Source organism: Corvus moneduloides, chromosome 4 (assembly GCF_009650955.1).
Source record: "Corvus moneduloides isolate bCorMon1 chromosome 4, bCorMon1.pri, whole genome shotgun sequence".
NCBI lineage: Eukaryota > Metazoa > Chordata > Aves > Passeriformes > Corvidae > Corvus > Corvus moneduloides.
The window spans coordinates 9,466,677-9,490,710 of NC_045479.1; the positions used below are offsets into that span (position 1 = coordinate 9,466,677).

The window sequence follows — 24,034 nt, forward strand, 5'->3', positions numbered from 1 at the left end:
AGTTTATTTATATTTTTTTCTTTTAAAATACTTTTCAACATATGCTCACAGGAAAGGAAATTTTCAGACAGTTTTAGAGTCTTTAGCATTTCTCGCAATCCATTTTGTTGTTTTTTGCCAACCTTTAACATCTCCTGACACTTACAGGTATCCTAAACATTGTGGATTTGATAGGGTGCTGTTCATTTAATTCTAAAGTGCAGTTTGGGTGCTGCAGTAATATGCAAGCGAAACTCCATTGTTATTCAAATAGATTGTGAAAGAGATTTTGATTCTGTGGGGTCTTTAGAATGTACTTAATAGATAAAAAGAGCCTAATATGAAAAAGACAGACAAACCCATAATGGACATGAAAAATAAAGTTGGGTTCTAAAAGGGGAAAGAAAACCAAGTTAATTACTATTTGTTGCTGTGGGAAAGAAGGGCATGAGCACCACAATGACCTGCATTTATAAGCTTTCATTCATATAAACTGTTAAGTGGATAACACCCAGAACATCAATATTTTGGCCTTACAGTAAAAACATTCTTAGGATAAAAGACTGTTAACTCTGAACAGAGTCTTATTTTGTTGAATGCACTGCTCAGAAAATTGTCAGTCTGAAACTAGCTCAATTGTCAACAACAGAGAGTGGAGTTTGTTGAGAAAGACAGGTGAAAATATCAGGTTACAGAGAAAAGAAGCATGTGAAAATTTCAGAGCGTGTCTTTTTTTTTTTTTAGATGCAAGGTGGAGGTGAGGTGAAGGACTGCTGGTTTATTTTTATATTGCCTTCTTGACTACCCTTCCCATGGTCAGGAGCAAACTGGCTTCTGTGTGTTATGTCTGGGTACAACTCTTTTAGCTCTGCAGAGGGGTTGAAAATCTTGCAAGAGCATATCTGCATCAAAGCAGTTTGCCACTTGTTCTCCTTGTAGCTGGGGAAGAATCATTAATGTATTGAAAATGTTTAAACCCCTGGTTTATATTCAGCCTGCAAAAAGAAGGGGAGAAGATCAATGAGAGTGAAGCACAGGGCTGCAAATACAATGTTTCATTTTCTTTGTGAAGGTCTGCCTCAGACTTCTCATGACTTACTTGAAGCTGCTTGTGCTTACCTCAGATATAAATTTGGCTTGTTGACTCTCCAGTCACTAAAAATTGTTTCAAGCCATTGATCAAATGATGATGAGTTCCAGATAGTGTTATGCTGAAGAATGTGCCTCTTCATGACCATTTAATATATAAATGGGATATTACAAAATCAAATGGGGCAGAAGGTTTTTTTAAGAGGGGGAATTTCAAGTAGAGGACGTGACCTTCCAAGACATTTTTTCTCAGCAGCTGTGAAAGCTCAGAAGAACTTCCTAGACAGGAACATGTGAGGACACAGTCTTTTGTGAGCCAGTCAGTGGAGACATTTGTGGGAAAATGGTAGATGCAATTTGAATTCCAGAATATAAAAGGAAAAAGAAGTCTCTGTTAGAAGGGCCTGTCTAATTACTAAGTTGCAGAAATTATATGTTTATTCATCTGTTATTTTGTAGTAGGGCCTACAATTAAATGATGTCAGCCACAGTTTAAGAAAAATGGCTATTATAACTGATGATTCATTTAAAATACCTTCTTACCATCTAATGCCAGCAGGAGAGCAGGCTGCAGTGGCACTAATGCTGAAAGCTGAAAAAACAGCACGGTCCCCTTTGGTTAACAGCATGTGAACAAACACTTCAGCCACTGGAGAGGAAATGGCAAAATAGGAACAAGGCTGCCCAGCAAGTGGTAGGGAAAGAGTGAATCAGCATCTCTCAGTGGCATGGGTGTACAGAGCTTGGGAAGATGCAGGCAGGTGCCTTGGCTGAGCCCATCTATCAGGTGATGCTCTACCTCACAGTTTCCTGCCCTCCGCTTCTTACTGTGGGGTCCTGACATTCCCTTGCTGTGGACCTGGCATTGCTACAATGCAACATGAGCCAGTCCATCTTGCTAATCCAACAGAAGTAGAGTGAGTTATTCTTTTTGTCAGTCATTCAGTTGACATCTGTTGTCTGACAGGGGAGAAAAGCTCTTTAGAATGAAGGTGGTCAAGCACTGCAACAGGTGCCTAGAGAGGCTTCCCCATCCTTGGAGATGGCCAGTGCTGGAATGGACAAGGTCCCGAGCCACCTGATCAAACTTTGGAGCTGGATTGAATGTTGAGGTTGGCTCTGCTGTGAACAGGGAGTTAGACCAGCTGGCCTCCAGAGGTCCCTTCCAACCTGATTTGTTATACAGGGCAGTCATGATTCCTATATCTTGTATTATTTTACATGGAGAAATCTCAGTGCATCAGTGTCCCTGGCTGAAACTTTATCTGTCAAACATCAGGATAGTCCTGTCACTATTACGAAATTTCAGTGTATTAATTTCTATGTTTAAATTGTTATGAGCAAAGGGATTTCAGGAGGAAGTCAGTTCTTTTAAAATATAGATACTGTAAGGTTAATCCTATTATTGCTAAACCAAATATTCTGAAGTCAGGTTATTGAAGATGAATTTATACTGTAAAAATTACTAAACTAACACATATACAATTAATATAACGATTTACAAGCTTAACTTTATGTTAAAGAGAGACTCTGCAGTAATCATACAGTAACACACAATGTATTTTAACTGATTCATCTCAGTGGGTGTTAAAAACATACTCAGATCCTGTCTCTGCTTTGTCTCTCTGGGGCATACCTGTGATGCAGTAAGGCTTTTGGATTTTATAGGACAGATAAAAGTTGTTGTTGTGCTTAGCAATTGGATATTTTTATGGTAGAAAATCACATTTATATCCGTAGGGAAGCCCTTTGACATTGGTAGAGGTGTGAAAAAAGGCCCTGGAATAAAATGAGTCAAGGCCATATATATGTAATTTAAGGAATGAAGGTATGAAATCGTTCAACAACAACACCACCAAAATCCCTGGTAACAAATGCAAAAGCAAATATATCTTTAAAAAATCTCAGAGTCTTAGTCTGAATTGCATACCTCACTCTCCATAGCTCTTCATAAGTTGACAGTGTAGCTCCACAGGGTATATTTGCTTCCATTAAATGTTTCTCAACACTTCTATAGTGGTGCAAAAGGGCTGTATTGTACCCCTTTCTTCTCAGCTGTGTAGGCAGATTGTGAAATGTATAAGCCAAAACATACAAAGACTAAGCAACAAAGCCATCTAAATTGTTTATGAATGATTTATTATGCTAAGGAGCTTTGTAATATTTTGAAATTATTTTCATTTATTTATGCAGACTACCAGCACTACAGATTCAGGGACATAGGTCTTTTCTGCAATCTGTAAGGCACCTATTTTGTTTTCAGTAGTTTACACAGGTATGCTCAAGTAGTTTGAGACTCTTGTGTTTCAAAGAGAGTTTTCAGGAGGTATGTGGTTCCTAATGGCACTTCAATGTATTTCGGTGGGAACACGGCTATAGAATCCACATTGTGTTCAGAGAGGAGGGCAAACCACCCTGTAAATTGTCTGGCACTGGGGATTTGGACCTGCACTCATGTGTGTGTCACCCTACAGTGCCCACCGAATACATGTGTTGCAGATAAATTTGCCTCAGGGTACTTACCTGCAAAGATTGTGTCTACCCAGTGTGAATCTGTACCACACTGGTAGTGAGTGCAACCTGTCTGGCACTACATGTTCTTTGCTGGGAGTTTTTTTCTATATTAAGTGAGTTGTTCCAGGAATGTACACAATGGCACTTTTCTGGGATTCCCTGTGATTTCCTGCCTCACAGGACGCCCTGTGACACATCCATTAAAAGTAGTAATCTGCTGCCAAAACTGATGAAAGATCATCAGGAGCTGAGGCAGATGGGACCTCCAGTGTAACTCACAAATTCCAGTTTCATTCTTTGGATTGATGTGTAGGACACCAGTCAGTTCACAACCTCAGCTGTGAATCAACCATTCCTTCTTGAAACTAGGAATTAAAAAGTCATTAGTTTTGTTTGGACTTCATTTTCAAAATCCCAGTTGTCTCTAAAACATGCTGGGTCTCATCACTGGTTTAGAGCAACTAAAGACCTCATTTTTCAGGAGTGGATTTGTGCTTCCTCACAGCTTCTATACTCAGTTAAAAATTATGTCTAACTGGGAATCAAATGCTGTAAACAATTGCATCTTGGTGGTATTCTACATTTGTGAATCTCTCTTGTGCCTGGCCAAAGCATGTGTGGAAGAAGAGTGAACTTGTGAGAGATTCTGCCCATAAAGCTCCACACAGATCAGAGCCAAAAAGAATCAAGCTTGCTCTTTCAGTACACAGTATAGTACGAACAGACATAATAATCCATAATGATTGATTAATGGGAACATTGTTCATATACCCAGTGCATGACATTTCCTATTACTTGTTCATATCATTAGAGAGTTAAAGGATATAAATACTTAGGAATTTACCAGCAGTTGAGTTGCCACCTGTCTGCTGAACATATTAAAGGGGGAAAAGGGTGAGTTGTATTCCATTTAAGAATGCTGTATCTGTCTGAGGGACTCTGAATAACATTTCTGACACTGTCAAGGGAAAATTTTCCATAGCAGTCTCAATACAGATTCAGCAATAAGGTCTTTTCTCCCTGATGAAGCTAGACATTTAAAGGATGTTAACGAAGGCAGAGGGAGTGGGAAGGGGGTGATGGCACTGAAGGAAGTTTACAGTGCTCTGAAGCTGATGCTTCTTTCCATAAGACAAGTCATGAGAGAGCTAAGTCCTCCATATCTGCAATCAAAGTGAACATTTAGCAAACAGCTGTCAATCTCTGTATCGATTCATCACTTCCTTGGTTAATGTTCATACCTGGCATTGTAGCAGTTAGTTAATAAATGGCTCAGTTGCGTAAAGAACTGGAGATGGTAAAACCCAAAAAATATCTGTAACAAACACACATGCAAATCCCCCACCTGCATTTCTTTTCGCAAAACACCTGTCAAACTGATGGCAAAGCTATTCTGTGGCATGACATCATTCAGTTCTATGAAATGACTACCAATGGGTCTGCTCATAGCATCTATAATTAGCTCCTTACCCCTAAGTTTCAGTGATTTGAGCAGCACACTGATGTAAATGTTTTAAATCAGCTCCTGGAGATGCCTTTGAAACCAAGCAACACCTAACATGGGCATCAGCACTACATATGTGTGTCAGGCTTTCTCCTGCAGCTTAACCTGGGCCTTACAATTGTGGAAAATATTTGGAGAAAACTCCTGAATGTCCTATCTGTAAACACATAGGCTGTGGATCTCAGGGGGTCCTGAAGAGGATGAAAGCTTCGCTTGCTCTAGGTTTACTACCCCTGAATTACCTCATAGCATCATTTAGCACTTCTGTAGAGATATGCCCCAGTAGATAAAAGCCAGGAACGGTCTCCCATGGGGAGGGAGAGCCATTCAGGATTTGGTAAAGCTTTAATGCCCACTGCTCCCAGGTCTGACAGCAAAACTGCTGGAGACAGTGCAGGAAAGGGGCACAAACACCTTCTGCTGCACACAGAACCACCCTGCACAGCCTGACCAGGAGTGGTTTGTAACACCAGACTGTACAGACATACATGAAGCAAAGTATTTTGTATAGTTTCTAAAACTCTAGTCTTATTTTCCAGTTCTGGGGGGACAATATAGTCCCCAGTTGCAAATTCTAAGCGGAAATCCTGAGGTAGAAGTTCAAAAATGACCACTTGCTTAAAAAACAGGTAACTTGATTTCAGTGCTAGTGTTTCACAGAGCCCATTTCCTTCTTCCCTTGGATCAATCTTGTCTGACATTTGTCTGGTAGTGTTGTAAAATTCAAAAGAAAAAATAAGAGTTCAATGTGTGGGTTTTTATTATGGTCCTTTTAGACATAGGGGAAATCCATACACACCCACCCCACCCGTGCCCCCGTCTTGTACTTTAATGCTTTTTGCAAACTAGTCAATATTTTCTAATTTTGATCTTATAATTACAGCTAATCCTCCAAATCTTCAAACAGTTGCCACGTATCAATTATGCTTTCAAGTCAGAGATAGTTTGGAGCTTACAATTGTTTTGTGTATATATGTGTGTGTGAATGAGAAAACTAGATCTTTATGTGCATTTGTAGTCAATCTTCTTGGTTGTTACATTTTTGATATCATAGTTTGAGAACTATCAGCAGTCTGACTTGCAAATTTAAATGCCATTCCTTCCAGTGATGCCAAGATCAAAGTGAGCAGAGTTAGAGGCATATGCCTGACTGAGGAGTTTAACAGAACTTCTAAGACTCTCATTTTAGTTGTTATGTAAATTACTCCGAATACCTGAGAAGCCATTCCAATTTGCTTCGATTTACCAAGAGAGAAGCATGGGAGAATTTACATTCATTGTTTAGGTGTCAATAGTACTTTTCAAGGAATCTGAAGAAGCATCATGTTGTGTGAATGTAGAAAAAGAAATTCAAGAGTATCTGCACTTTTTTACAGGGTTGCACCTGGCCCACCTGATAGGCAAATTTTTGCAACCTCAGTGAAGTAAAATGCAAAATTTGATCAGCCTATTTTTCAAAATACACGCTTAAAAGTAATTTTCTCTAAAGCCAACCTACCCATGTGAGTCAAACTGTGGTAGCCCCAGTGACATTAAAAAAATTGTTACCTGTTATTGTTCTTCCCCTTTCATCTGTCCCATGTTCACTGAGCATGACCATGTCCATCTGTGACTCCTTTAGGCACTGGAAGGCTGCTCTAAGGTCTGCCTGGAGCCTTCTCTTTTCCAGGCTGAACAAGCCCAGCTCTCTCCAAAGGAAGGGAAAACTTGGGAGCTTTTTTTTTCAGGAGATATTGGTGGAATGGGAGCTCTGGGACATGTCAGGAAGATTTTGGGAGCCATGGAGAAAGGAGCTGACAACAGGGTAAGGGGTAACTGTGCTTTTTTCAGTGTATTTCTGAAACAACCCACTTTTATTTCCCCTGTATAGATATGGATGGGTGAGGCAGGCAGCCTGTCAGCTCCCAGGAACCTGCTGCGTATTTTCCCTGTTGCATTGAAATTCCCTGTGAACAAGTGTGTGTTATCCAGGAGTGTATCCTTCATTTACATTTATTACACATTACTGCAACACTTTTTGTGGTGCAGGTTTGATCCTGTAAGTAACTCCTGTTCACAGGAGCGGTCTCATTAAATATGAACCTCATTAAACACAAATATGAGGCTCATCGGCGGCTACAACAACGTAGGAAATCCAATACACTTAAACACAGTTGCAAACCAGAATTTAGCTGGTATGATGCTGACTGAAGATGGGGTGAGCAGTGCAGACCAGGGCAAAGGGCTGTATATGATGCCCCAAGCCTCCATATGAGGGACAGTGGCATTTCTGAAAGTAGTCAAGGTTGTCATGGAAGTCCTCTGACCCAGTTCCAGTGCAGCTCCAGCTTGCCATACAAGTCCTTCAGTTTTTGCTCAAGCTATGCAGAAACCTTGTTTGTGCCCTTGGACAAACAGTATCAGGCTTAGATTAGTAAATGTTTTGAGTGTGAGCACAGCCCATGCCATAGAATGTGGGGCTGGACAAAACTGTTTAAAATGATTTTATATGTTGTGGAAAGCAGCCAGAAATGCTCTTACCAAAACAGCCCGCTACTGGCAGCAGTTCTTGACTGGCTCTAGTAGGTATGCATATGCAGGCATATTTGTTTGTGTAGGCCAAAGGGGAGGAGCATGTTGCAAAATATCTTAAGAACCAAAAAGAGACACTGAGCTGAAGTGGATTTTTAAACCTCTTGAGAATGAACAATATGCCTTTTTAGTAAACCAGTTGTGCATAGAGATCAATGTACACAATTAAAAGACTAATCCTGCTGTAAGTTCACCTCAAGTATTTCATGAATTTCACATGATCCACCCACTTTTTTCTGTACCTCTGCAATTACCATATCACCAGCAATAATTCTCTGTTGTTCAAGTGCCAGATACAACATGGCTCTCACATTCCTGAATGTGGCATATTGTGCTGTTCTGTTTGTTTGTTGTTTCGGAACAAGATTAAATTTTACTCAATTGCACACCTCACTGAACTTCAGCCCACTCTTTGTCAGCTCCTTAATCAGTGATTTGTCTATCTTGATCCTTGGCTCTCAGTTTCTTGTATTTAGTTTAAATTTTGTAAAATCCATGTTATTTAAATGACTTTTTGAACCATTCCTAGTTTTCCCCTCTGATCATATTTGAAACTACCAATCATACGTGTGAAGCATAGGATCATCTGACATCTTTTTCTCCCTTCCACAAGCTAGAAAACATGAAGTAGCTCCTTTCCAACTGCCCCATAAGCATTTTAATTCAATATTTTAATTTACAGATAGTCTTCAGCAATATAAAAGCATCATGAACACTGTCTCAAGATTTTGCTTATGTGGGAAAGTTAGTTTGGCTAGATAAAGCAGTAACTTTTCTGCCTGTGTGTATGCACAGGAAAAGAGCTGATTATTCCAAATTATCTTATTTCAAGTCCATTTTTCTTGAGAAGTACATTTGCAATAGCTAAACAGGAAGAACTGCCCTCGTAGATGTGACTTCAAGCATTTGCAGCTACAGAAGGCGCTCATCTTGTCACAAAGTAGAATTTAGCAAATATTAGAGTAACCCCCTTATCAACATTTAATTATAGTGTATAGGAAGTAGTTGCAGATCAGGCTTCCAGTGTGCTGTGTTTTGTTCAAACACTGATTAAGTTTTAAAAACCAACTTTCAAAGAGCTTTTGTTTTAAACAGAATTTTCTTTTAATCGATCACTGTACTTGTGAGCATGTGCTGTTCATGTGTTTACCAGGTCTTCTAGGTCTTTAGCATAGACAGCTGATTTCTCTAACGTAAGGAAAAAAAATCCAAACCAACAACAAACTGGTATACTTTTATCCTAGTTATATAAACAACAATAAGATATAGAATATTAGGTAAGTAAACTTTTTTTCAGTCACTCCTTGGTGACAAATACTTTAAGTGGTGGGTTTAAGTGACAAGTTAAAAGTTCTCTGTCTCAGTGTGAACAGAGTCTACAAACTGAAAGACAGAGAATTTCTTGTATTTCCAGAAACATTTCTTGGGTATCATATTAAAGGATCTAGAAAAGTGCAATTTCTCTATCAGTTCCACAAAAAACCCCCAAACCCCAAGGGATTGAAAGACAGGCTGTTGTTGCACGTTCTTTGCCCCATGGCAAATGAGTTAGCATCTCTATTAAAGCAATTAGCATCTCAGTACATTTGGAAAACAAACAAGAGAATATCTTAGCTTTATCTTTGCCTTCACATCCATAAATGAACTCATCTCAAAGGCTCTGAATCTCTAAAGGCTCCACAAATGTACAGTGGAGCAATTGCAGCAAAACACTTGATACCAAAAGATTGCAAGATTTATTCTTATTTCAGGCAGGCTTTCAGAGGAACAGATTTTGAATTACCCAAATTAACACATTTACAGTTATAGGGAGAATAAACACCCTGTTGGGATGTGTTGAAATATGAGCACATGGTGCAAAATCACTGTGAGTTACATCTCTTTTTTAGTCACACTGACATCGGCAATGATTTTTAAGCTATTGCCTGATTGCTGAACTCACTTTATTTATCTTCCTCAAAGTTCTCTCTGGATCTCAGAAGCAGGACCCTTCTTTTAATAAATATTACTAGTTTCATCAGGGACCTGCCAATAGTTATTGCACAAAATGATTTGTGACACTGAGTGTATCACAAGGTAGTATTTCCTTGGTGTACATCACTATGGCTCAGCAATAAAGCCCTCAGGATGTCTCAGAGAATTTCTTCGGAGTTACCAGAAGTAACCTGCAGTTAGTGGGGATGAGTTGGTCTAGGAAAGAGATCATCTGCCTTTACTTTTACCAAGGAAGTTTTACTTAAAAATCTTAATTCATTTGTGAGTTTTTGGGGGTCAAAATGGTGACCAAAAAAAAACCCCCAAAAAAACCACCTGCTGAGTCAGACCTTTGGTCATCAAGAAGAGACACTTCCTAGGAAGAATATGTGAACTTGGCCTTTTACTGTCCTCTGCTCCTCTCATCCCCAATATCCCGAACTGTTGGATTAGGGGTGATAGAGAATACATGGTTCCCTTCATGAAACATAAATTTTTATTCAGCTTGCTGTACTCTCTGCCTTACAGTATCCTGTGGCAGTAAGCTCCAAGAATTCACTATTTGCTGTGTAAAGTACTTCCTCTAGCTGCTAAAATCAGTTTAAAATGTTATAATCATATGCTCTCTCTATATGAGCATATATAGATAATATCCAGTTCCATTCACAATTGTTCTTTCTGACAGACTCCCACTCAACTTGCATATCCAAATTCATCCAGAAGGACAGCAGAGCCAGAGTGGAAAAGCAGACTGAAATGCATAGTTTGAGTTGTTCCCTGCTAACATACAGAAGCTCTTAGGTGCTGAGGCAGGCAACTTGTGCTTATCCTGCTCAGAAGCTGGGAGCTCTGCTTCTTACATGATATAAAGCAGGATGGGTAGTGTGGGGCAATCTAGTGGGAGGAAAAGATGCAGCTAAAACTTTAATTTGCTGGTTAAAAGGATTCTGGCCTTTCTGAATCAGCACCAGGGCTCTGTCTAATCTCCTTCCTCCACTCATGTTGCAACAGAGGGTTGCCTAAGTGAGCTATGTTGGCTCTTTGCCACTCAATATTTCCCTTCACCGGGGAAACCCCCAGCTGGCTTTTAAAGCCAGCTTTATGGCCCCAGGATAGTGCCAAAGGCAGTATGAGGTGCCTCACCACCTTCTGGAAGAATTTGAAGGCAAAGGTGGGGGTGGGATCACAGGAGACAAGCTCATAGCGAGCTATTCCTTCCACTTTATTAGCTGCTGCCTCTTGTTTAACACACTGATCATCCCTGCTCTTTTATTACTATTATTTCAGGGGGAAGTTGCCAGAACTGATTCATTGTTTTCGGACAAGCAAATAGGAAGCAGTGTGCAAACTGACTTGACTTTGACAACTGAGCAGCATATAAGCTTATAGAGAAAAAAAAAGCTTTGGAAAGTGCTTTGTCTCTGCCATCTAGCAAGCATATCCCTCCAAGGGGAAGGTCTGTGATTCAGGGGGAAAATCCCATGACAAAGCCTTCAGCCCCAACAATTGCATGTAAGAGAGATTAAGTCATGGGAAACTCCTGTGGATAGAGTTGCATGAATAAAAAGAAACATGCAGCAACATGAAACACGCCAAGCTTCAGGTTTCACTGCGAGCTTGAAACGTGGGCCGTGCTTAAAGAATTGTGCACTGGGGTACCTGTGTCTTTCCAGCAAGCACAGGACTAATTTCAAGGGACAGGCACGGGACGATGCACGGCCTTGCTTTGCATCGAGCATTCAACATTAAATCTCTGCCATGTGTCCACAGGAAAACGGGAGGGAACTGGGTATTCTCAAAGGATTATACAGGATTGCTTCTCCAGGCTTGGGGAAGCTCAGTACGGTGTCCAGGTGGTCTGGAAAACTCGGCTCTGTCTTCAGGAACTCTTAGGGGAAAGCAAGGCAAACAACACCTTTTGGGGGTCAAAATGGTGACCAAAAAAAACACTTAAACGTGTTGTTGTGTTGTTTTGTTGGCTTTTTTTGTTGTTGTTGTTGTTTTGGTTTGGTTTTTGTCATCTAGCTCGAGACAGCCCCGGCCCCACCAGCCGCTGGTCATGGTTCCCGAGCCATTGGGGTTGCAGGAGAGCAGCCGTGGAATGTCGGAAGCGTTAGAAAACAGACAAACAAACAAACAGACAGACAGCACCACCCCCCCCCCAGAAAAAAAACCAACCCAAAACCCAAAAAAACTCACAAAAAACCACCAATAAAACAACAAACTCAGTTGGTCCGCGAGGCGGGGGAGCGCCCCCAGCCTCCTGGGAAATGTAGTTCGCCCAGCTGGCGAGGCGAGGACCAATTGCCGTGCCGCTCCTCGGCTGGGCCTGCTGGGAGTTGTAGTTTTTTCCGTTCCCATCAGGGCAGCGGCCAACGGCGACGGGGCCGAACAAGACTATACTTCCCAGCGTGCACCGCTCTGCCGGCGCTACCGCGCCCATCGGCTGTAAACAAACATGGCGGTGGGCGATGGCGGCGGCCGCGGGCGGCCCTGAGGCTCTGTGAGCGCCGGTGTCCGCCGGGGCCGCGGGCGGGCGGGCGGCTCCGCCTGCTCCTCGTGCAGGGGCTGCGGCGAGGCGGATCGGGGCTGGCAGCACACATGGATGACAGCAAGGTAAGGGCTGCGGGGCCTATCCGGGAGCTGGAGCCGAGGGCAGCCCGTGAGGCTCTGGGTGCAGGGAGCCTTCTGAATTCTGCTTTTGAAGGGCTCTGCTCGCTGCGGCCGCCAGGAAGGAGGGGTTGCCCCCTTCGTTCTTGCTTGCAGCGCTTCGGTGCTGCCTCTGGTGTTTCCTTAAAGCCCCAGGCATGGGCCAAAGGCTGGATACTACCAGTGGTGTGGTGCAGTGGTTCATGCTGCCAACAGCACCCTGAATTTATTAGATAAATAGCAACTGTGCATAAATGGTGGGGTACGAGCGTGAGTTGCAGCCTTGTACTGGGTGCTGGAGCTCGGATTCTTCCAGCATTGTCTCATGAGAGCAGCAGAGCGGCATCCCTGACGGTGCAGGGCTTCCACTTGAGCAGTGCCAAACATGGGAAGATGCCCAAGGAATGCAGCTTCCAGCTGCTTGTACCGGGGTGCCCCTAAAGCCGGGCCGGCAGGGACAGCTGCTGTGCCCACTCCGTGCCGCGTTCTGCAACTCAGCTGAGTTTGGGTATTTCAGCTCACGGGGGTGCTGGTTAGGGGCTGTCCTGGGGGTCGTGCTGGAGACTCCACTTGAATTTTTCTTTTTCACACAGCCTGTGCTGATCTGCCTTAATTCAAAGAGGGGAAAAATACTTGATACGATTTCTTGGGGAATAAAGAAATTTAGAAGCGATCAGTAATTTGGCAATCCACAATCCACAGAATGGATTGTAAGTATACGAAAGGTTTATGGTCATCTGCTGTTTTAACAGGTATACTAATTTATTTTGTTAAAGCCTTGTCTGAAAGCTGTGAAGGAGGTTGGGGGAAATCTGCATGTCTGAGAACTGCATCAAAGTTTGTGTAATTGGGGCAGTAGTTTAGAAGATCCAGAAGATTGAGTTCTGGAGGCATATATAGTTCATGAGTATTATGTGATTTTTATTTCTCTATCAGATGTAGGTTATTTGTACTACCCAACTTCCAGATTTCCATTTAAAAATAATTTTTGATCTACCATTGTGTTATGTGGGGGCCTGATAGTCTGCATTTTTTTTTCCTGAAACATTTTATGACACATTTGCTAAATAAAATGTATCTATTTACAAAGTCAAATCTTTGGTCTTTTTTTTTTTTTTTTAACTGATTTTGAGTTGAATAGGAAAAACCCAAAAAACAGCAGAGTGGAATAGTCACTCTTCTTCCTGTCTTCACTCCCAAGTACAATTTTTATAGTTGAGGCTGCAGGTCACCCTGAGGGTTTGGTGACTCTGTTCAAGAGATGCCATTTCCCTTGGGAGGGCTCTTCCCATGGCAGGTTGCTGTGTCAGGATGAGGCAAGCACTATTTATACCTCATCTTATGGCCACTGTGGTTACAACTGGAGCCAGCATGTCCTTGAAATCTCCTAAAAATTCCACTGAGTCATGCTTTCCTCCTTGCTGGCCTGTGAAAGGACTTTCCCTGCAAAAACTCAATCAACTAAATTGTGTTGGTAGTGTAGTGACCATTCCATAGCTGCCTGCAGCCAAGTTCAGTGTTTGCCTTCATCTATGTGATATAAAGAATTTAGAATTGAGCTTGCAGGCTGAAAAGTTTTCCCTAATTCATGGTGCACTTTAATTTAGCCTTAACTGGTTTAAGAGAGCATTAGAAGAATGGTTCTTGTTAACATATTCCTCAAAATTGGAAGGAAACAGTAAGAAATAAAGGGATAGATAGAATATCTTAACATCAGATCTAGAAAAATGTCATGTTTCATTTCAGAAGGATGTTCTTAAATTATTCATACACACACAAGAAAACCCCCCAAACCCAAAATATTACCTTTTTTTCTTCTACAGAACTGCTTTTAAAGTAGGGTTTGTTCAGGTACTGGCCTCACTTCTCTCACTGTGGTTTGAGCTATGGTGTAAGGTGTATGGTATGGTGTGTAAGGGAAAGAGTTTAGTGATGTAGCAGTTCCTTGGCAAGTAATTCCTGTTAAAACAACACTTGAGCATCTCTGAAGTATTTAGACAGAGGAAAAAGGAGAAGCTCTGTTACTGTGGTTTCAGCCTTTACAGGTGAAATTTCTTGGTCAGTTTACAAGACTACATATAACATATTATGTATTTGTTGTATGCATTGGGGAGCAGGGACTAGGGTAAGAAGTTGATAACTCTTGTTAGTAAATATTAAAATACAGTTTTATACATCTAACTGCAATCTTTTGTATTAATTACAGAGGTTTTTATAGGGAACACTGACAAGTTTTCTTTGAGTAATTAAATTTTCAGTTTACAGCTAGAAATGAGAAATAAAAGTTTTTAAGATCAGATCACTTTTGTTATTCCAGTGAAGTTAAAAACAAGCGAACAAAAACCAGACCGCCACCAAAAAAGGTTGGGGTTGCTCTCTTTTATTACAACTATTCTTGCCTTGCACAAAAAAGATGTTATGTTACTATATTTATGGATCCAGCAGTTGTTGATGTCTTGCTCTGGTGTTCGTGCAGCTTTCCTTTTTGAGGGAACTCTTGGTGTTAGAGCAGGGGAAGGCTCTCAGCAAAGACCTGCGCTCAAGGAGTTGGGTTGCTTTCCACAGCCTGGCTGTGAGGCATCAAATACTCAGTCCTGTGTGGTCCTGAGTCATAATTGTGGGGATGCAGGTGTCCCTTGGAGGGAGTGTGGGAGCAAGCCAGGTGTGAAATCTTGTGTTTAAAACAGAGAGCTTGAGGGGTCTTTGGCCATGAACTGTCTTGTAGCCTGTGACCCTTGCTGGTGTGGCTGACTGGGATCAGGGAGAGAGATCTCCCAGGCAATGCTGGAGTCAGCTCTGGGTAATGCTTTGAGTGCCACAACAGGGCCAGAGCTACTGTGGAGATGATCTCAGTTGTTAAGGAGGTGGGCTGCTATGTTTTCAGCCTTCACGGCCTTTTCAGAGTATGCAGGTTCTCAATGTGCTAGAGAAGTCTTCCACCCAGGATCATGTCCAAACATAAAGCATTCTCATTGCTGCTTGCTTGGAAATATAAAACCTTAACAGTTTTGGTTATAATTTGATACAAGCAATTTCAAATCATTAACTGTTTTAAGAAGCTGCTGCTCAGCATTGCTCAGATGACACGTCTGCTCATATTTGCGAGGAGTGAGTAAAATGGAGGAGCTGAAAGCCTCTAAACCAGGTAGAACAGTTTTATTTCATTGTTACAGTGGGCTGGGAGGATGCACATGTTAGAGTTAGCTGACCATCCCTGACCCTGAATTGTAACAGAGACAGATTTAGAAAAGTGCCTGGTTTCTGTTCGTGTGAACTGAGAGAATGTGTAGGGCACAGTGGTGGACATAATTCCCTGTGTGAGGCTGTGTAAGTCCTTCAGGGGGGGAAGAGGAGGGTTGTCACCAGTGGAGTGGCAAGGTGGCATCTGAGTGACTGCTGCCCAGAACATTAGCACTTACTCATCTGGGTGCCTGAATAACACCTTATGAAAACTTGATATTTAGTCCTAGCTCATGCTTTTTTAAAACAGACGTTGGCAGCAAAGACAGGCAGTATTCTTTATGCATCTGTGCTGAACATGATATTCTTACTACATGAAGCACTTTGTATGGTGAGAGTTTTAGGATTCATTTCTGTTGACACATCTGCCTAAGACTTAGATCATGTTTGCTCACTATATAGTATCTTACATTTTTGGTTCCTTATCAGATGCATTTTGTCTGCCAATGAAAGTAAAATAATTGTGTTGGGCATATAAAATGTCATTCAATGGAGGAATAACAAGCATGCTCTCTAGCTGGGTTTTGTACTGCTACTGTGAGTGGTATGCTTTGAACTGGAAGATCAGAAACTTTCATCTTTATTAGGAGACTTGTGACTGGCTTCATTTGCTGTCTGATTTTGTGAAAATGTTTGCAAGGGGGAATAGATTCTTCCCCCCTCTACTGTAACACAGCACTTAGGTTTTATTTCTTACTAATAATTTTTAAAGTTTTATATAAATTCTCTAGATGATCACCAGTTCCATGCTAAGTTAAGTTCTGCAGACCTATACCTTCAGCTGCCAGTGCAATGAAGGAAGAGTCGGCTTAAGATGATTCCTTGAGCTGGATCTCAAGTACTGGTTGATGGAGCTGCTTGTTTATTGGTTGTACTAGTTGGAAAGCAAACCAGTGAGAGATTCCAAGTCAGAACTGCAACTTAATAGGAAAATTAAAATAAATGCGGTAGTACAGAAACACTGACAAAGTCAGTGCACAATCTGACACCCTGTCGGTCAGGGTGGTGGTAGCAGTCCGATTAAATGGTGGCTGCAGTCCTTGCTGGAGTGATGGATGTGATGCTGTCAAAGCAGTGATCCTGTAGAAAGATCTGGTCCTTCTCCAGTGATGGTTGTCAAGCTCTTATCCTCTGGGAATCCTGTGGTAGATGCTCCTGTAGGAATGCTTGGTTCCTCCCCCTGGGCAGAGCATCTCACAATGGGATGATGTAATTTATGAGTCATGCAGTGAGACCTTGATGGCCCATTAGCAGAAGGTATCCCTTGGAGGGAGTTATCAGGGATGAGTCATGAAGGAGGTAAGGAACACAGCCCCACCTGGTTTTAACTGCTTATGAAGATGGCGATAGAATACATACTTTGTTTTACATCTTACATTGTAACCTCGGACACTGGTAAATGAACTCAGAGCTTCTGTGAGATGCTGACCTGCTCAGTGTGATCATCATTGCTGATCACAGGTGCTGAGCAGTGCCTAGGATGGTGTGGCTTTAATCTGCTAAATTGATTCAAACCTGTAGATGTCATGATGAGGCCAATTTTATCACAGTCTTCTGTCCGAGGGGCTCAGCTCCTCAGGGCTGTGAGTGCTAGTAGCTGTGTTATGAGTGCATCTCCTTCCTGAGGAGGACCTCTCTGCTGTGCATTCTGGCAAGGATTTTGGAGAGATCTGCTGCATCCTTCTAATAAAACAATCCAGAAGTCTGAGGGATTTTCTGTATCAGGTTGAGTAACTGCAGCTATTTCCAATCCCAGGTCAAATAACTTTGTGCCTGGACACTGATGGGAGGCAAGAATGAGGTTATGATCTAAGCAGTGTATTAAAAAGGAAATAATGGAATCACAGAATAGGCTGAGTTGGAAGGGACCCATCGAGATCATCGAGTCCCAGCTCGTAGCCCTGTGCAGGACACTCCAAGAATCACACCATGTGCCTGAGAAAAGAATTATGTTCTTCTATTTTCTGAACTGTGAGTGAACTGAAATGGGAGCTCTGTCAGATCTCTAACTAATGCGTGCCTTTATTAATATTTCTATGAAAACTTTTATGATTAATGTTCTGAGTCTTGATTGCTTATGACTACCTGAAAAAAACCCACATCCCCACTGCTGAATGCTAATAGATCATGTTCCTTTATAAGCTCAAGAGGAATACAAAGGGACAAAAAATGTGTGCTTGGTCTGTTGCCATGTTCAACATCAACTATCACTTCTGCTTTGTCTCCTTTCTGTCACATCAGCATAGCAACTGAGTAGGCAAACATGACTAGAAGCCAGGGAGATACGGTGATGCTGGATGGGGGCAAAGGATTTCCCAGGCCTTTTTCTCCCCAGCTGGGTTGCTTAAGGTTACAGCAGGAGTTTCTGAGTATTGGTGAGACAAAACTGACGAGGATGTAGGATTTAATTACATTGCTTTCCACTGCTGCCTTTGCAGGGTGATGTGTAATTGTGTGGCGAAGTCCAGGAGCCATGAAGATAGTATGAGTCTTTGGGGATGGTGTGAAGGCAGATTATTAGGGTGTTAGTGCTTAGAGTCAAAAGACAAGGAAGCTTTTTGTTATTTCCATTGTCCTGGTGGTTAGAGTGTTGGCAAGCAACAGTGGTTGAATGGTTGAGAGGTACAAGCCTTTTCCTGCCCTAAGGGAGCTTGTGTGCAGGGCTGCTACAGTGGTAAAAGATCTTGGAGGGAGAGCAATTGGCACACCTGTCTGTAGAATGCTCTCTGGAATGATCAAAGGGAAAGCAATTTATGGATAATGGTGGATCCGGATCTGTTTGCCTTGTGCTGAGCAGCCTTTAACTTGCTGTTTGTGAGAAACGGCGTGGTGGGAACCATGTACGTGCCTGAGGCTGGGGAGAGAGGGCATGGCTGTCAGTGCTCCCCTGCAGGACTAGGACTCGAGGTACTGCTTTGTTCACACAGCAGTGCGGGGTGTGCTGGGGCCCCAGCCTTGAGTGCCAGCTCACTCGAGCTCTAGAGGGTCAGAACCCAGAGTGGCCAAGGTTTTTTGAGAGAGCTGCAGTGTATGTCTCTACAAGACCTTATCTAGCTCTTGAATTCAAAGATTTACTTTGAACTACCTTGCATTGGCACAGAAAAGCCTCAGGTGCTAAAAGTCTTTGAGAACTGAAGTACTTTGGCTGTAGTGTGTATAATGTAATATCCATCAATCTTCCAAGTGCAAGTAATAGTAGAAAGCAAATTGTGACTGCCTGCAGCCCCACCTGAGAAGACTCTGTGTAGTTCTGCATTCTGCTGAACTGGGAGTATGGATCACACCACGCATAGCCAGGAGTGTGTTTCCATGAGAGGACAGACCTTGTCATGCCTGAAAGAGGACAGTCAGTTTCCCTTTTTCAGAGCTCCTGTGCCCTGCCTTGGCCACACCTGGTTAGTCTGAACTTTGAACTACACTAGATTTTCTGAACTAGAAAATTTTAAGGGGAGCACTTTGATGGAGTACAGAATTATTCAAACTGTATTCAGCAGTTCAAGTGTAAAAGAGCTTCATTTTTTTTTCCTTTGCTCTTCTGAATGTATTGTGTTTGTTTCATTATCGTAGATGTCCATTAAGTACTTTCTGTTCTTTCATTTGCTTATGGTAGGCAGCTACTCCTGAATAAATTAGGAGGGACAATACAGAGAGGGTAGGATTATGTTGGCATGTGATTGTTGACTCACTTTCCAAAGAAAGAATAGGCTCAATTGTATAATCCTTTTTTTCCCTCTTCATTCTGGCACATCAATTCACTGTTATTGTTTTTATTGCAGCTTGCTAAGTTTGCAGAACAAGTGACTTCTTTGAATGTTAAAAATGACTTATTTTGTAGCTTTTCACAGTAAAAGTGCCTTTTTTTTTTTTAATGATGAACTCTGATATTTTGAACACTGCCTATTAGAAAAAGTCCTGTCTGTATACAGGATGGTGAAATACTAAGGCAGCAGTGAAATTCTTGTATGCAGGTGCGTGTTAGGTGTATTTCTCCACACCCCCTCCAGTCAAACAGTGTGGTCAGAATGCAAATAAAGACAAATCCTCACTTCAGAGGGGAGCTGGGGTGTGTGGCTGATGTAATGTTTACAGGGTGATACTACTCAATGACCAGTGAACTGAGCTTCAGACCATATTTAAGACTTTCTTGTGCCATGCCCCCATGTTAAGAATAAAATATTTGGGTGGGGAAGAACAGAGTAAACACACAGGAAACTGGTTTTGGTTTGGTGGGGCTTTTTTTGTTGTTTTTGTGTTTTGTTTTGGGTTTTGTTTTGGTTTTTTTTTTTTTGTTTTGTTTTTTGTTTTTTAGTTTATTGTAGCAGGAGAAGTTCTCAGACCTGTAAAAAAGGAGCCACAAAGAAAAGGGGAAAGTGATTGCAAAAGCTGCATTCCATAGGGCAAGAAGCTAGGGAGTTACATTTCTGCAATGGAGATCTAAATTAGGAACAGGGAGAGTTCAACACTGATGGGTTGTGTGAGGTGTGAGGAGACTCACCAGGCTGTGTAGTAGTGTTTTGAGGGTGAACGTGGCCAGAGTGGTGATGTTCTACTGGAGCAGAGGCAGCAGAGATCGGGCTCAGTGTGACTGAGTTCCCTGTTCAGTAAAACTCCTCAAGATTCCTTTGAAAGAAATCTAGCCCAGGGAAGCTCAGATGGCTAGTGAATAATTCTGAATTTAGAGTAGGCCAAAACTGTTGACTGCAGCAAAACTGAGTTTTGCATTATATTGATAGAAATAACTATATTTTTTTCTAAATTGAAGTGTTAAACTCCATAATATAGTATTTCCAGACCTGGCAACTACTAGAGCAGGGGCTGTTGGTTATATGAAAGCAGCTTCACTACAAGCTGACTATGCCTCCTCGATACCCTTGTAGACACCTGGAGTAGTGTGTTCAGTTCTGGGCTCCCCAGTATGAGAGAGAAATAGAGCCACTGGAGAGAGTCCTGAAAACTTCATAGCTCAGCATTCTTATTTCCTCTGTTGCTCCAGAATTTGTATGGAAGATTTTATACTTGGGACTCCTAGTAGTTACAATCACATGGTTCCAGCATTACCTTTGCAGAACAGGATCTTTATTGTGCTCTTCCTTTCCAGGTGGTTGGAGGCAAGGTAAAGAAACCAGGCAAGCGAGGTCGTAAACCAGCCAAAATAGACTTGAAGGCAAAACTTGAAAGAAGTCGTCAGAGTGCAAGAGAGTGCAGAGCCAGGAAGAAGCTGAGGTACCAGTACCTGGAAGAGCTGGTTTCAAGTAGAGAGCGAGCCATCTGTGCTCTCAGAGAAGAGCTTGAAATGGTGAGGAGCTATCACTTAACCTAACCCTCAGTATTATCTGGGACCTGTCCTTGTGAACACTTGTTCTTGAGACCACAGTGACTGACAGTGGCATTTGGCTGGCCCGGAGGTATCAAAACATCAGATGCATCCAGCTGTTTGCCTCCTTTGGTGTGTAGAATATGAATTCACGTCACAAGTTATGTGCTGGTTCCGAACTGGAAGCAAGTGAAGGAAGTGCCATTACATTTGAGTCTGTTGTCTTTGAAATGTCTGGTTTTGAAAAACCTTTGACAGAGGTAGATTGTGGGAAGAGGTGTTAAAATATCAAAGGGGAAACATATATCCACAGGGTGTCATTGCTTCTCTGTTGGGGAAGTGGATTCTTGCAGCATGCTCTCTGTGTCGATGGTTCCAGCATGTGTAAGATGGGGTCTTGGCCAAATGAGCAGCAGTAACCAAAGAGAGTGTTTCATCTGGAAATACAGACACAGCTCCTCAGGGATGCCATTGAAGTGTCACCAGCGCTGAGAACACTGCTTTGCCCTGGCTTTAGGTTCGTTTGAATGGGCAGGGCTGATCACTACAAGGCAGTAGGTTTAGGATCAGGTGAAAAGCCAGCCAACTGTCCCCAGGTTTTTTTGGTGTGCTTCAGGGTTTGGCAATGAAGAGTTTAAGATGAAGGAAGTAGGAATAAGGCACATGTGCTTCCAATGTGCCTTGCGCAATGGGAAAGGACCTCTTAATAGTCCATCAGCCCCAGAGTCATGTGAAATATTTGTTTTTAATAGGCCATGAACTGGAACAGTGTTCTTGCATGCCAGCAGCGAGAAATTGCACAGAGTGTTCCATGTTGTTTAATAATTACAGTGTTCTGTCTAGTGCTGCCTCTGAGTAGCAGTTTATTGACTGAAAGAGCCTTTGCTGAGGCCAGGTATGCAGCCATGGACACGTGCTCAGCTCATTAGTGCTCTGCAGTTTCGTAAGAGGCTTCAGCTCAGTAAATTCGGACCTTAAATGAGTATACCGGAAGGTAAAGATTACAGCCCTGTTTTGTCTGCTAATGTGATCCTGGCAGTTTGCTAAGGCCTAATGTGTTTGCATATTTCAGTACAAGCAGTGGTGCATGGCCATGGACCAAGGGAAAATCCCCTCAGAAATAAAAGCCCTGCTAACTGGAGAGGAGCAAGGCAAAGCACAGCAGAACTCAACCAAACTTGCCAAGGCTGCGAAGACAGAAGCAAACAGCAGCAATCCCTGTAAGTATCCAGGCTATGATTAATTCCTGTTTTGTTACATCTTTTGTGGTGTAGGAGGATGGCTGTGGTGTAGGAAGAAACATAAGGATGTGCTTTTGGGCACAAATAGTTGATTGAAGCAAAGAGCTTAGTGGGTGGTACAAAGGCTCTGTGTAATGTTTACATGGACAACACAGAAATTACACTATAGAGGAAGCTGGGCAGTTACTTTAAAAGAAGACTTTGTGTTTCACCAAAGCCTGTGGAGACCTGTGAAGACCTTAATTTCTTACAGCATATTCTGTTTTTTTAATGCAAGCTAAATGGAATGCATAAAACACAATTGAATTTTAAAAACTCCACCAAGAAAACATTATTCTAGCTGCAAGCACTCCAAGAGAGAAATGCCGGGCTTGGGATTTCCTATGGGGTCTTCTTTTTGACACCTTTGTGCTCGTGCAGGGAATGGAATAGGGTTCTTCTGGGAATTGGAAGGTGAAAAGACCAAGTGATATGAAGTCATATTCCTGATATGTTTATGCAAAGAGAGAGAGTTAAGGTGTAGCATAGGCAATTCTATATACTTCTTATTTTGTAATAGTTCATGCAACAGGGTAAATTGCACTTCACTGAAGATTTTTTAAAAATAGGAGTTTCTAGCTTTGTAAGATTCAACATGAAAACCACTTTTTAAACTGTAACGATGTTCCCTGGTGCATCATTCTCAGGAGGCCGATGCAGAACCTTCTGCGCTGCAGCAGAGGTGGCTTGGGAGCTCGCAGAAGGAAGAATGCTGTTCTGAAGAGTGGATGCATCCCCAGGTGCAGGGGAAAGGATCCCAGTGCTCTCTTCTCTTTGTTCCTCCCCATCTGAAATTCTTTGATTATGGTGTTCCTAAGGCTTCGTGGAGTGGGGCTTTTGGGGCAGCAGGTGTTTGTGTAAGTGGAGCGTTGTTCTTCCTTTCGCTACACTGCCCTCCCCATACAGCTATGGCAGCTTTGGGACATTCCCAGCACAAGAGTGGGGCTGCTTTTATATCAGAGCCCAGAACTGGGCTGGCTTCGTGTTTGGTGGTTATGTGGTTGTTAACTGTTGTGGGATACTGGGAGGTTCTGTAAAAGAAAAGCAAGATAAGGATCTTGGTAACAGCTTTGCTAAAGCCAAACCTGGTACTGTTGAGGAGAAGGAGCTGGATCAAAAGCTTTCAGTAAGAAGATTTATAGCAATGTCATTTGTAACGTGAATGAAGGTGTTGCTCTCAGCATCCATCTGTAATGCAGCATCTCTTGTGTGTGACTGGGATTCTTAAAGAGAGGTACTAGATACATTTCCTGCTTCTGCCCATACTTCTTCCACCGGGTGCATTTTCCACCTGCCGTGCTCCCAGGAAGAGAGTCAAGGCATGTCCCTGCATCCTGCTTCCAGCAGGGGAACAGCAGCCATTCCCTCTCACCCAACTGGGTCCTGAAACCTTCCTGTAGCTACCTACATTTTGGGCCCTATTACCTCTCTGGACAGCAAATTAATGTGAATTCTGCTGTGCTATCCTGGTTGCCCAGCCAAAGACAATGCCAGGAACTGGTAGCAAGGAAAGCAAGTTGCATCAGTTTAGTTTTGTGATCAGAGAGGTGATGTCAAAACTCTTGTGGGCTGATGTTATCCCAGTTATTGACAGATAACCTGCCACCTTCCTCAGACTGCTCTTTCTCCTGGATATGCTTTTTGTATTCATCAGATGCAGTGTGGAGAGTGGAGCTCAGGATTTTCAGAGGGGGTTTGGCTTGCTTATTCTGTTTTGTTTATGACAATGTCTTTCTCTGTATTTTATGAAATGCATGGAACATTTTTTAATCTCATGTTTTCAGCATTGTTTCATAGAATAAATATTATAATGAATGACTTTGCTAGACTGAATGTTGCCTTCTTTTTATTGAACGAATTGGGTCTGTTTAGCATTATCTCAATTTAGGGGGGGTCAGAAGCACTGAAAATAGTCGAGTG

At 42.3% G+C, this 24,034-nt stretch overlaps 1 protein-coding gene across 1 annotated transcript; it reads left to right on the forward strand.

Annotated features, from left to right (window-relative positions):
• Nucleotides 1–12,077: 12,077 nt before the first annotated feature.
• On the forward strand, nucleotides 12,078–23,937 carry CREBL2 (cAMP responsive element binding protein like 2). Its single transcript, XM_032106354.1, has 4 exons — nucleotides 12,078–12,247; nucleotides 20,619–20,816; nucleotides 21,907–22,054; nucleotides 22,762–23,937. Coding segments are annotated over exons 1-4 (363 nt in total). The 5' UTR covers nucleotides 12,078–12,232; the 3' UTR covers nucleotides 22,764–23,937.
• Nucleotides 23,938–24,034: the final 97 nt, after the last annotated feature.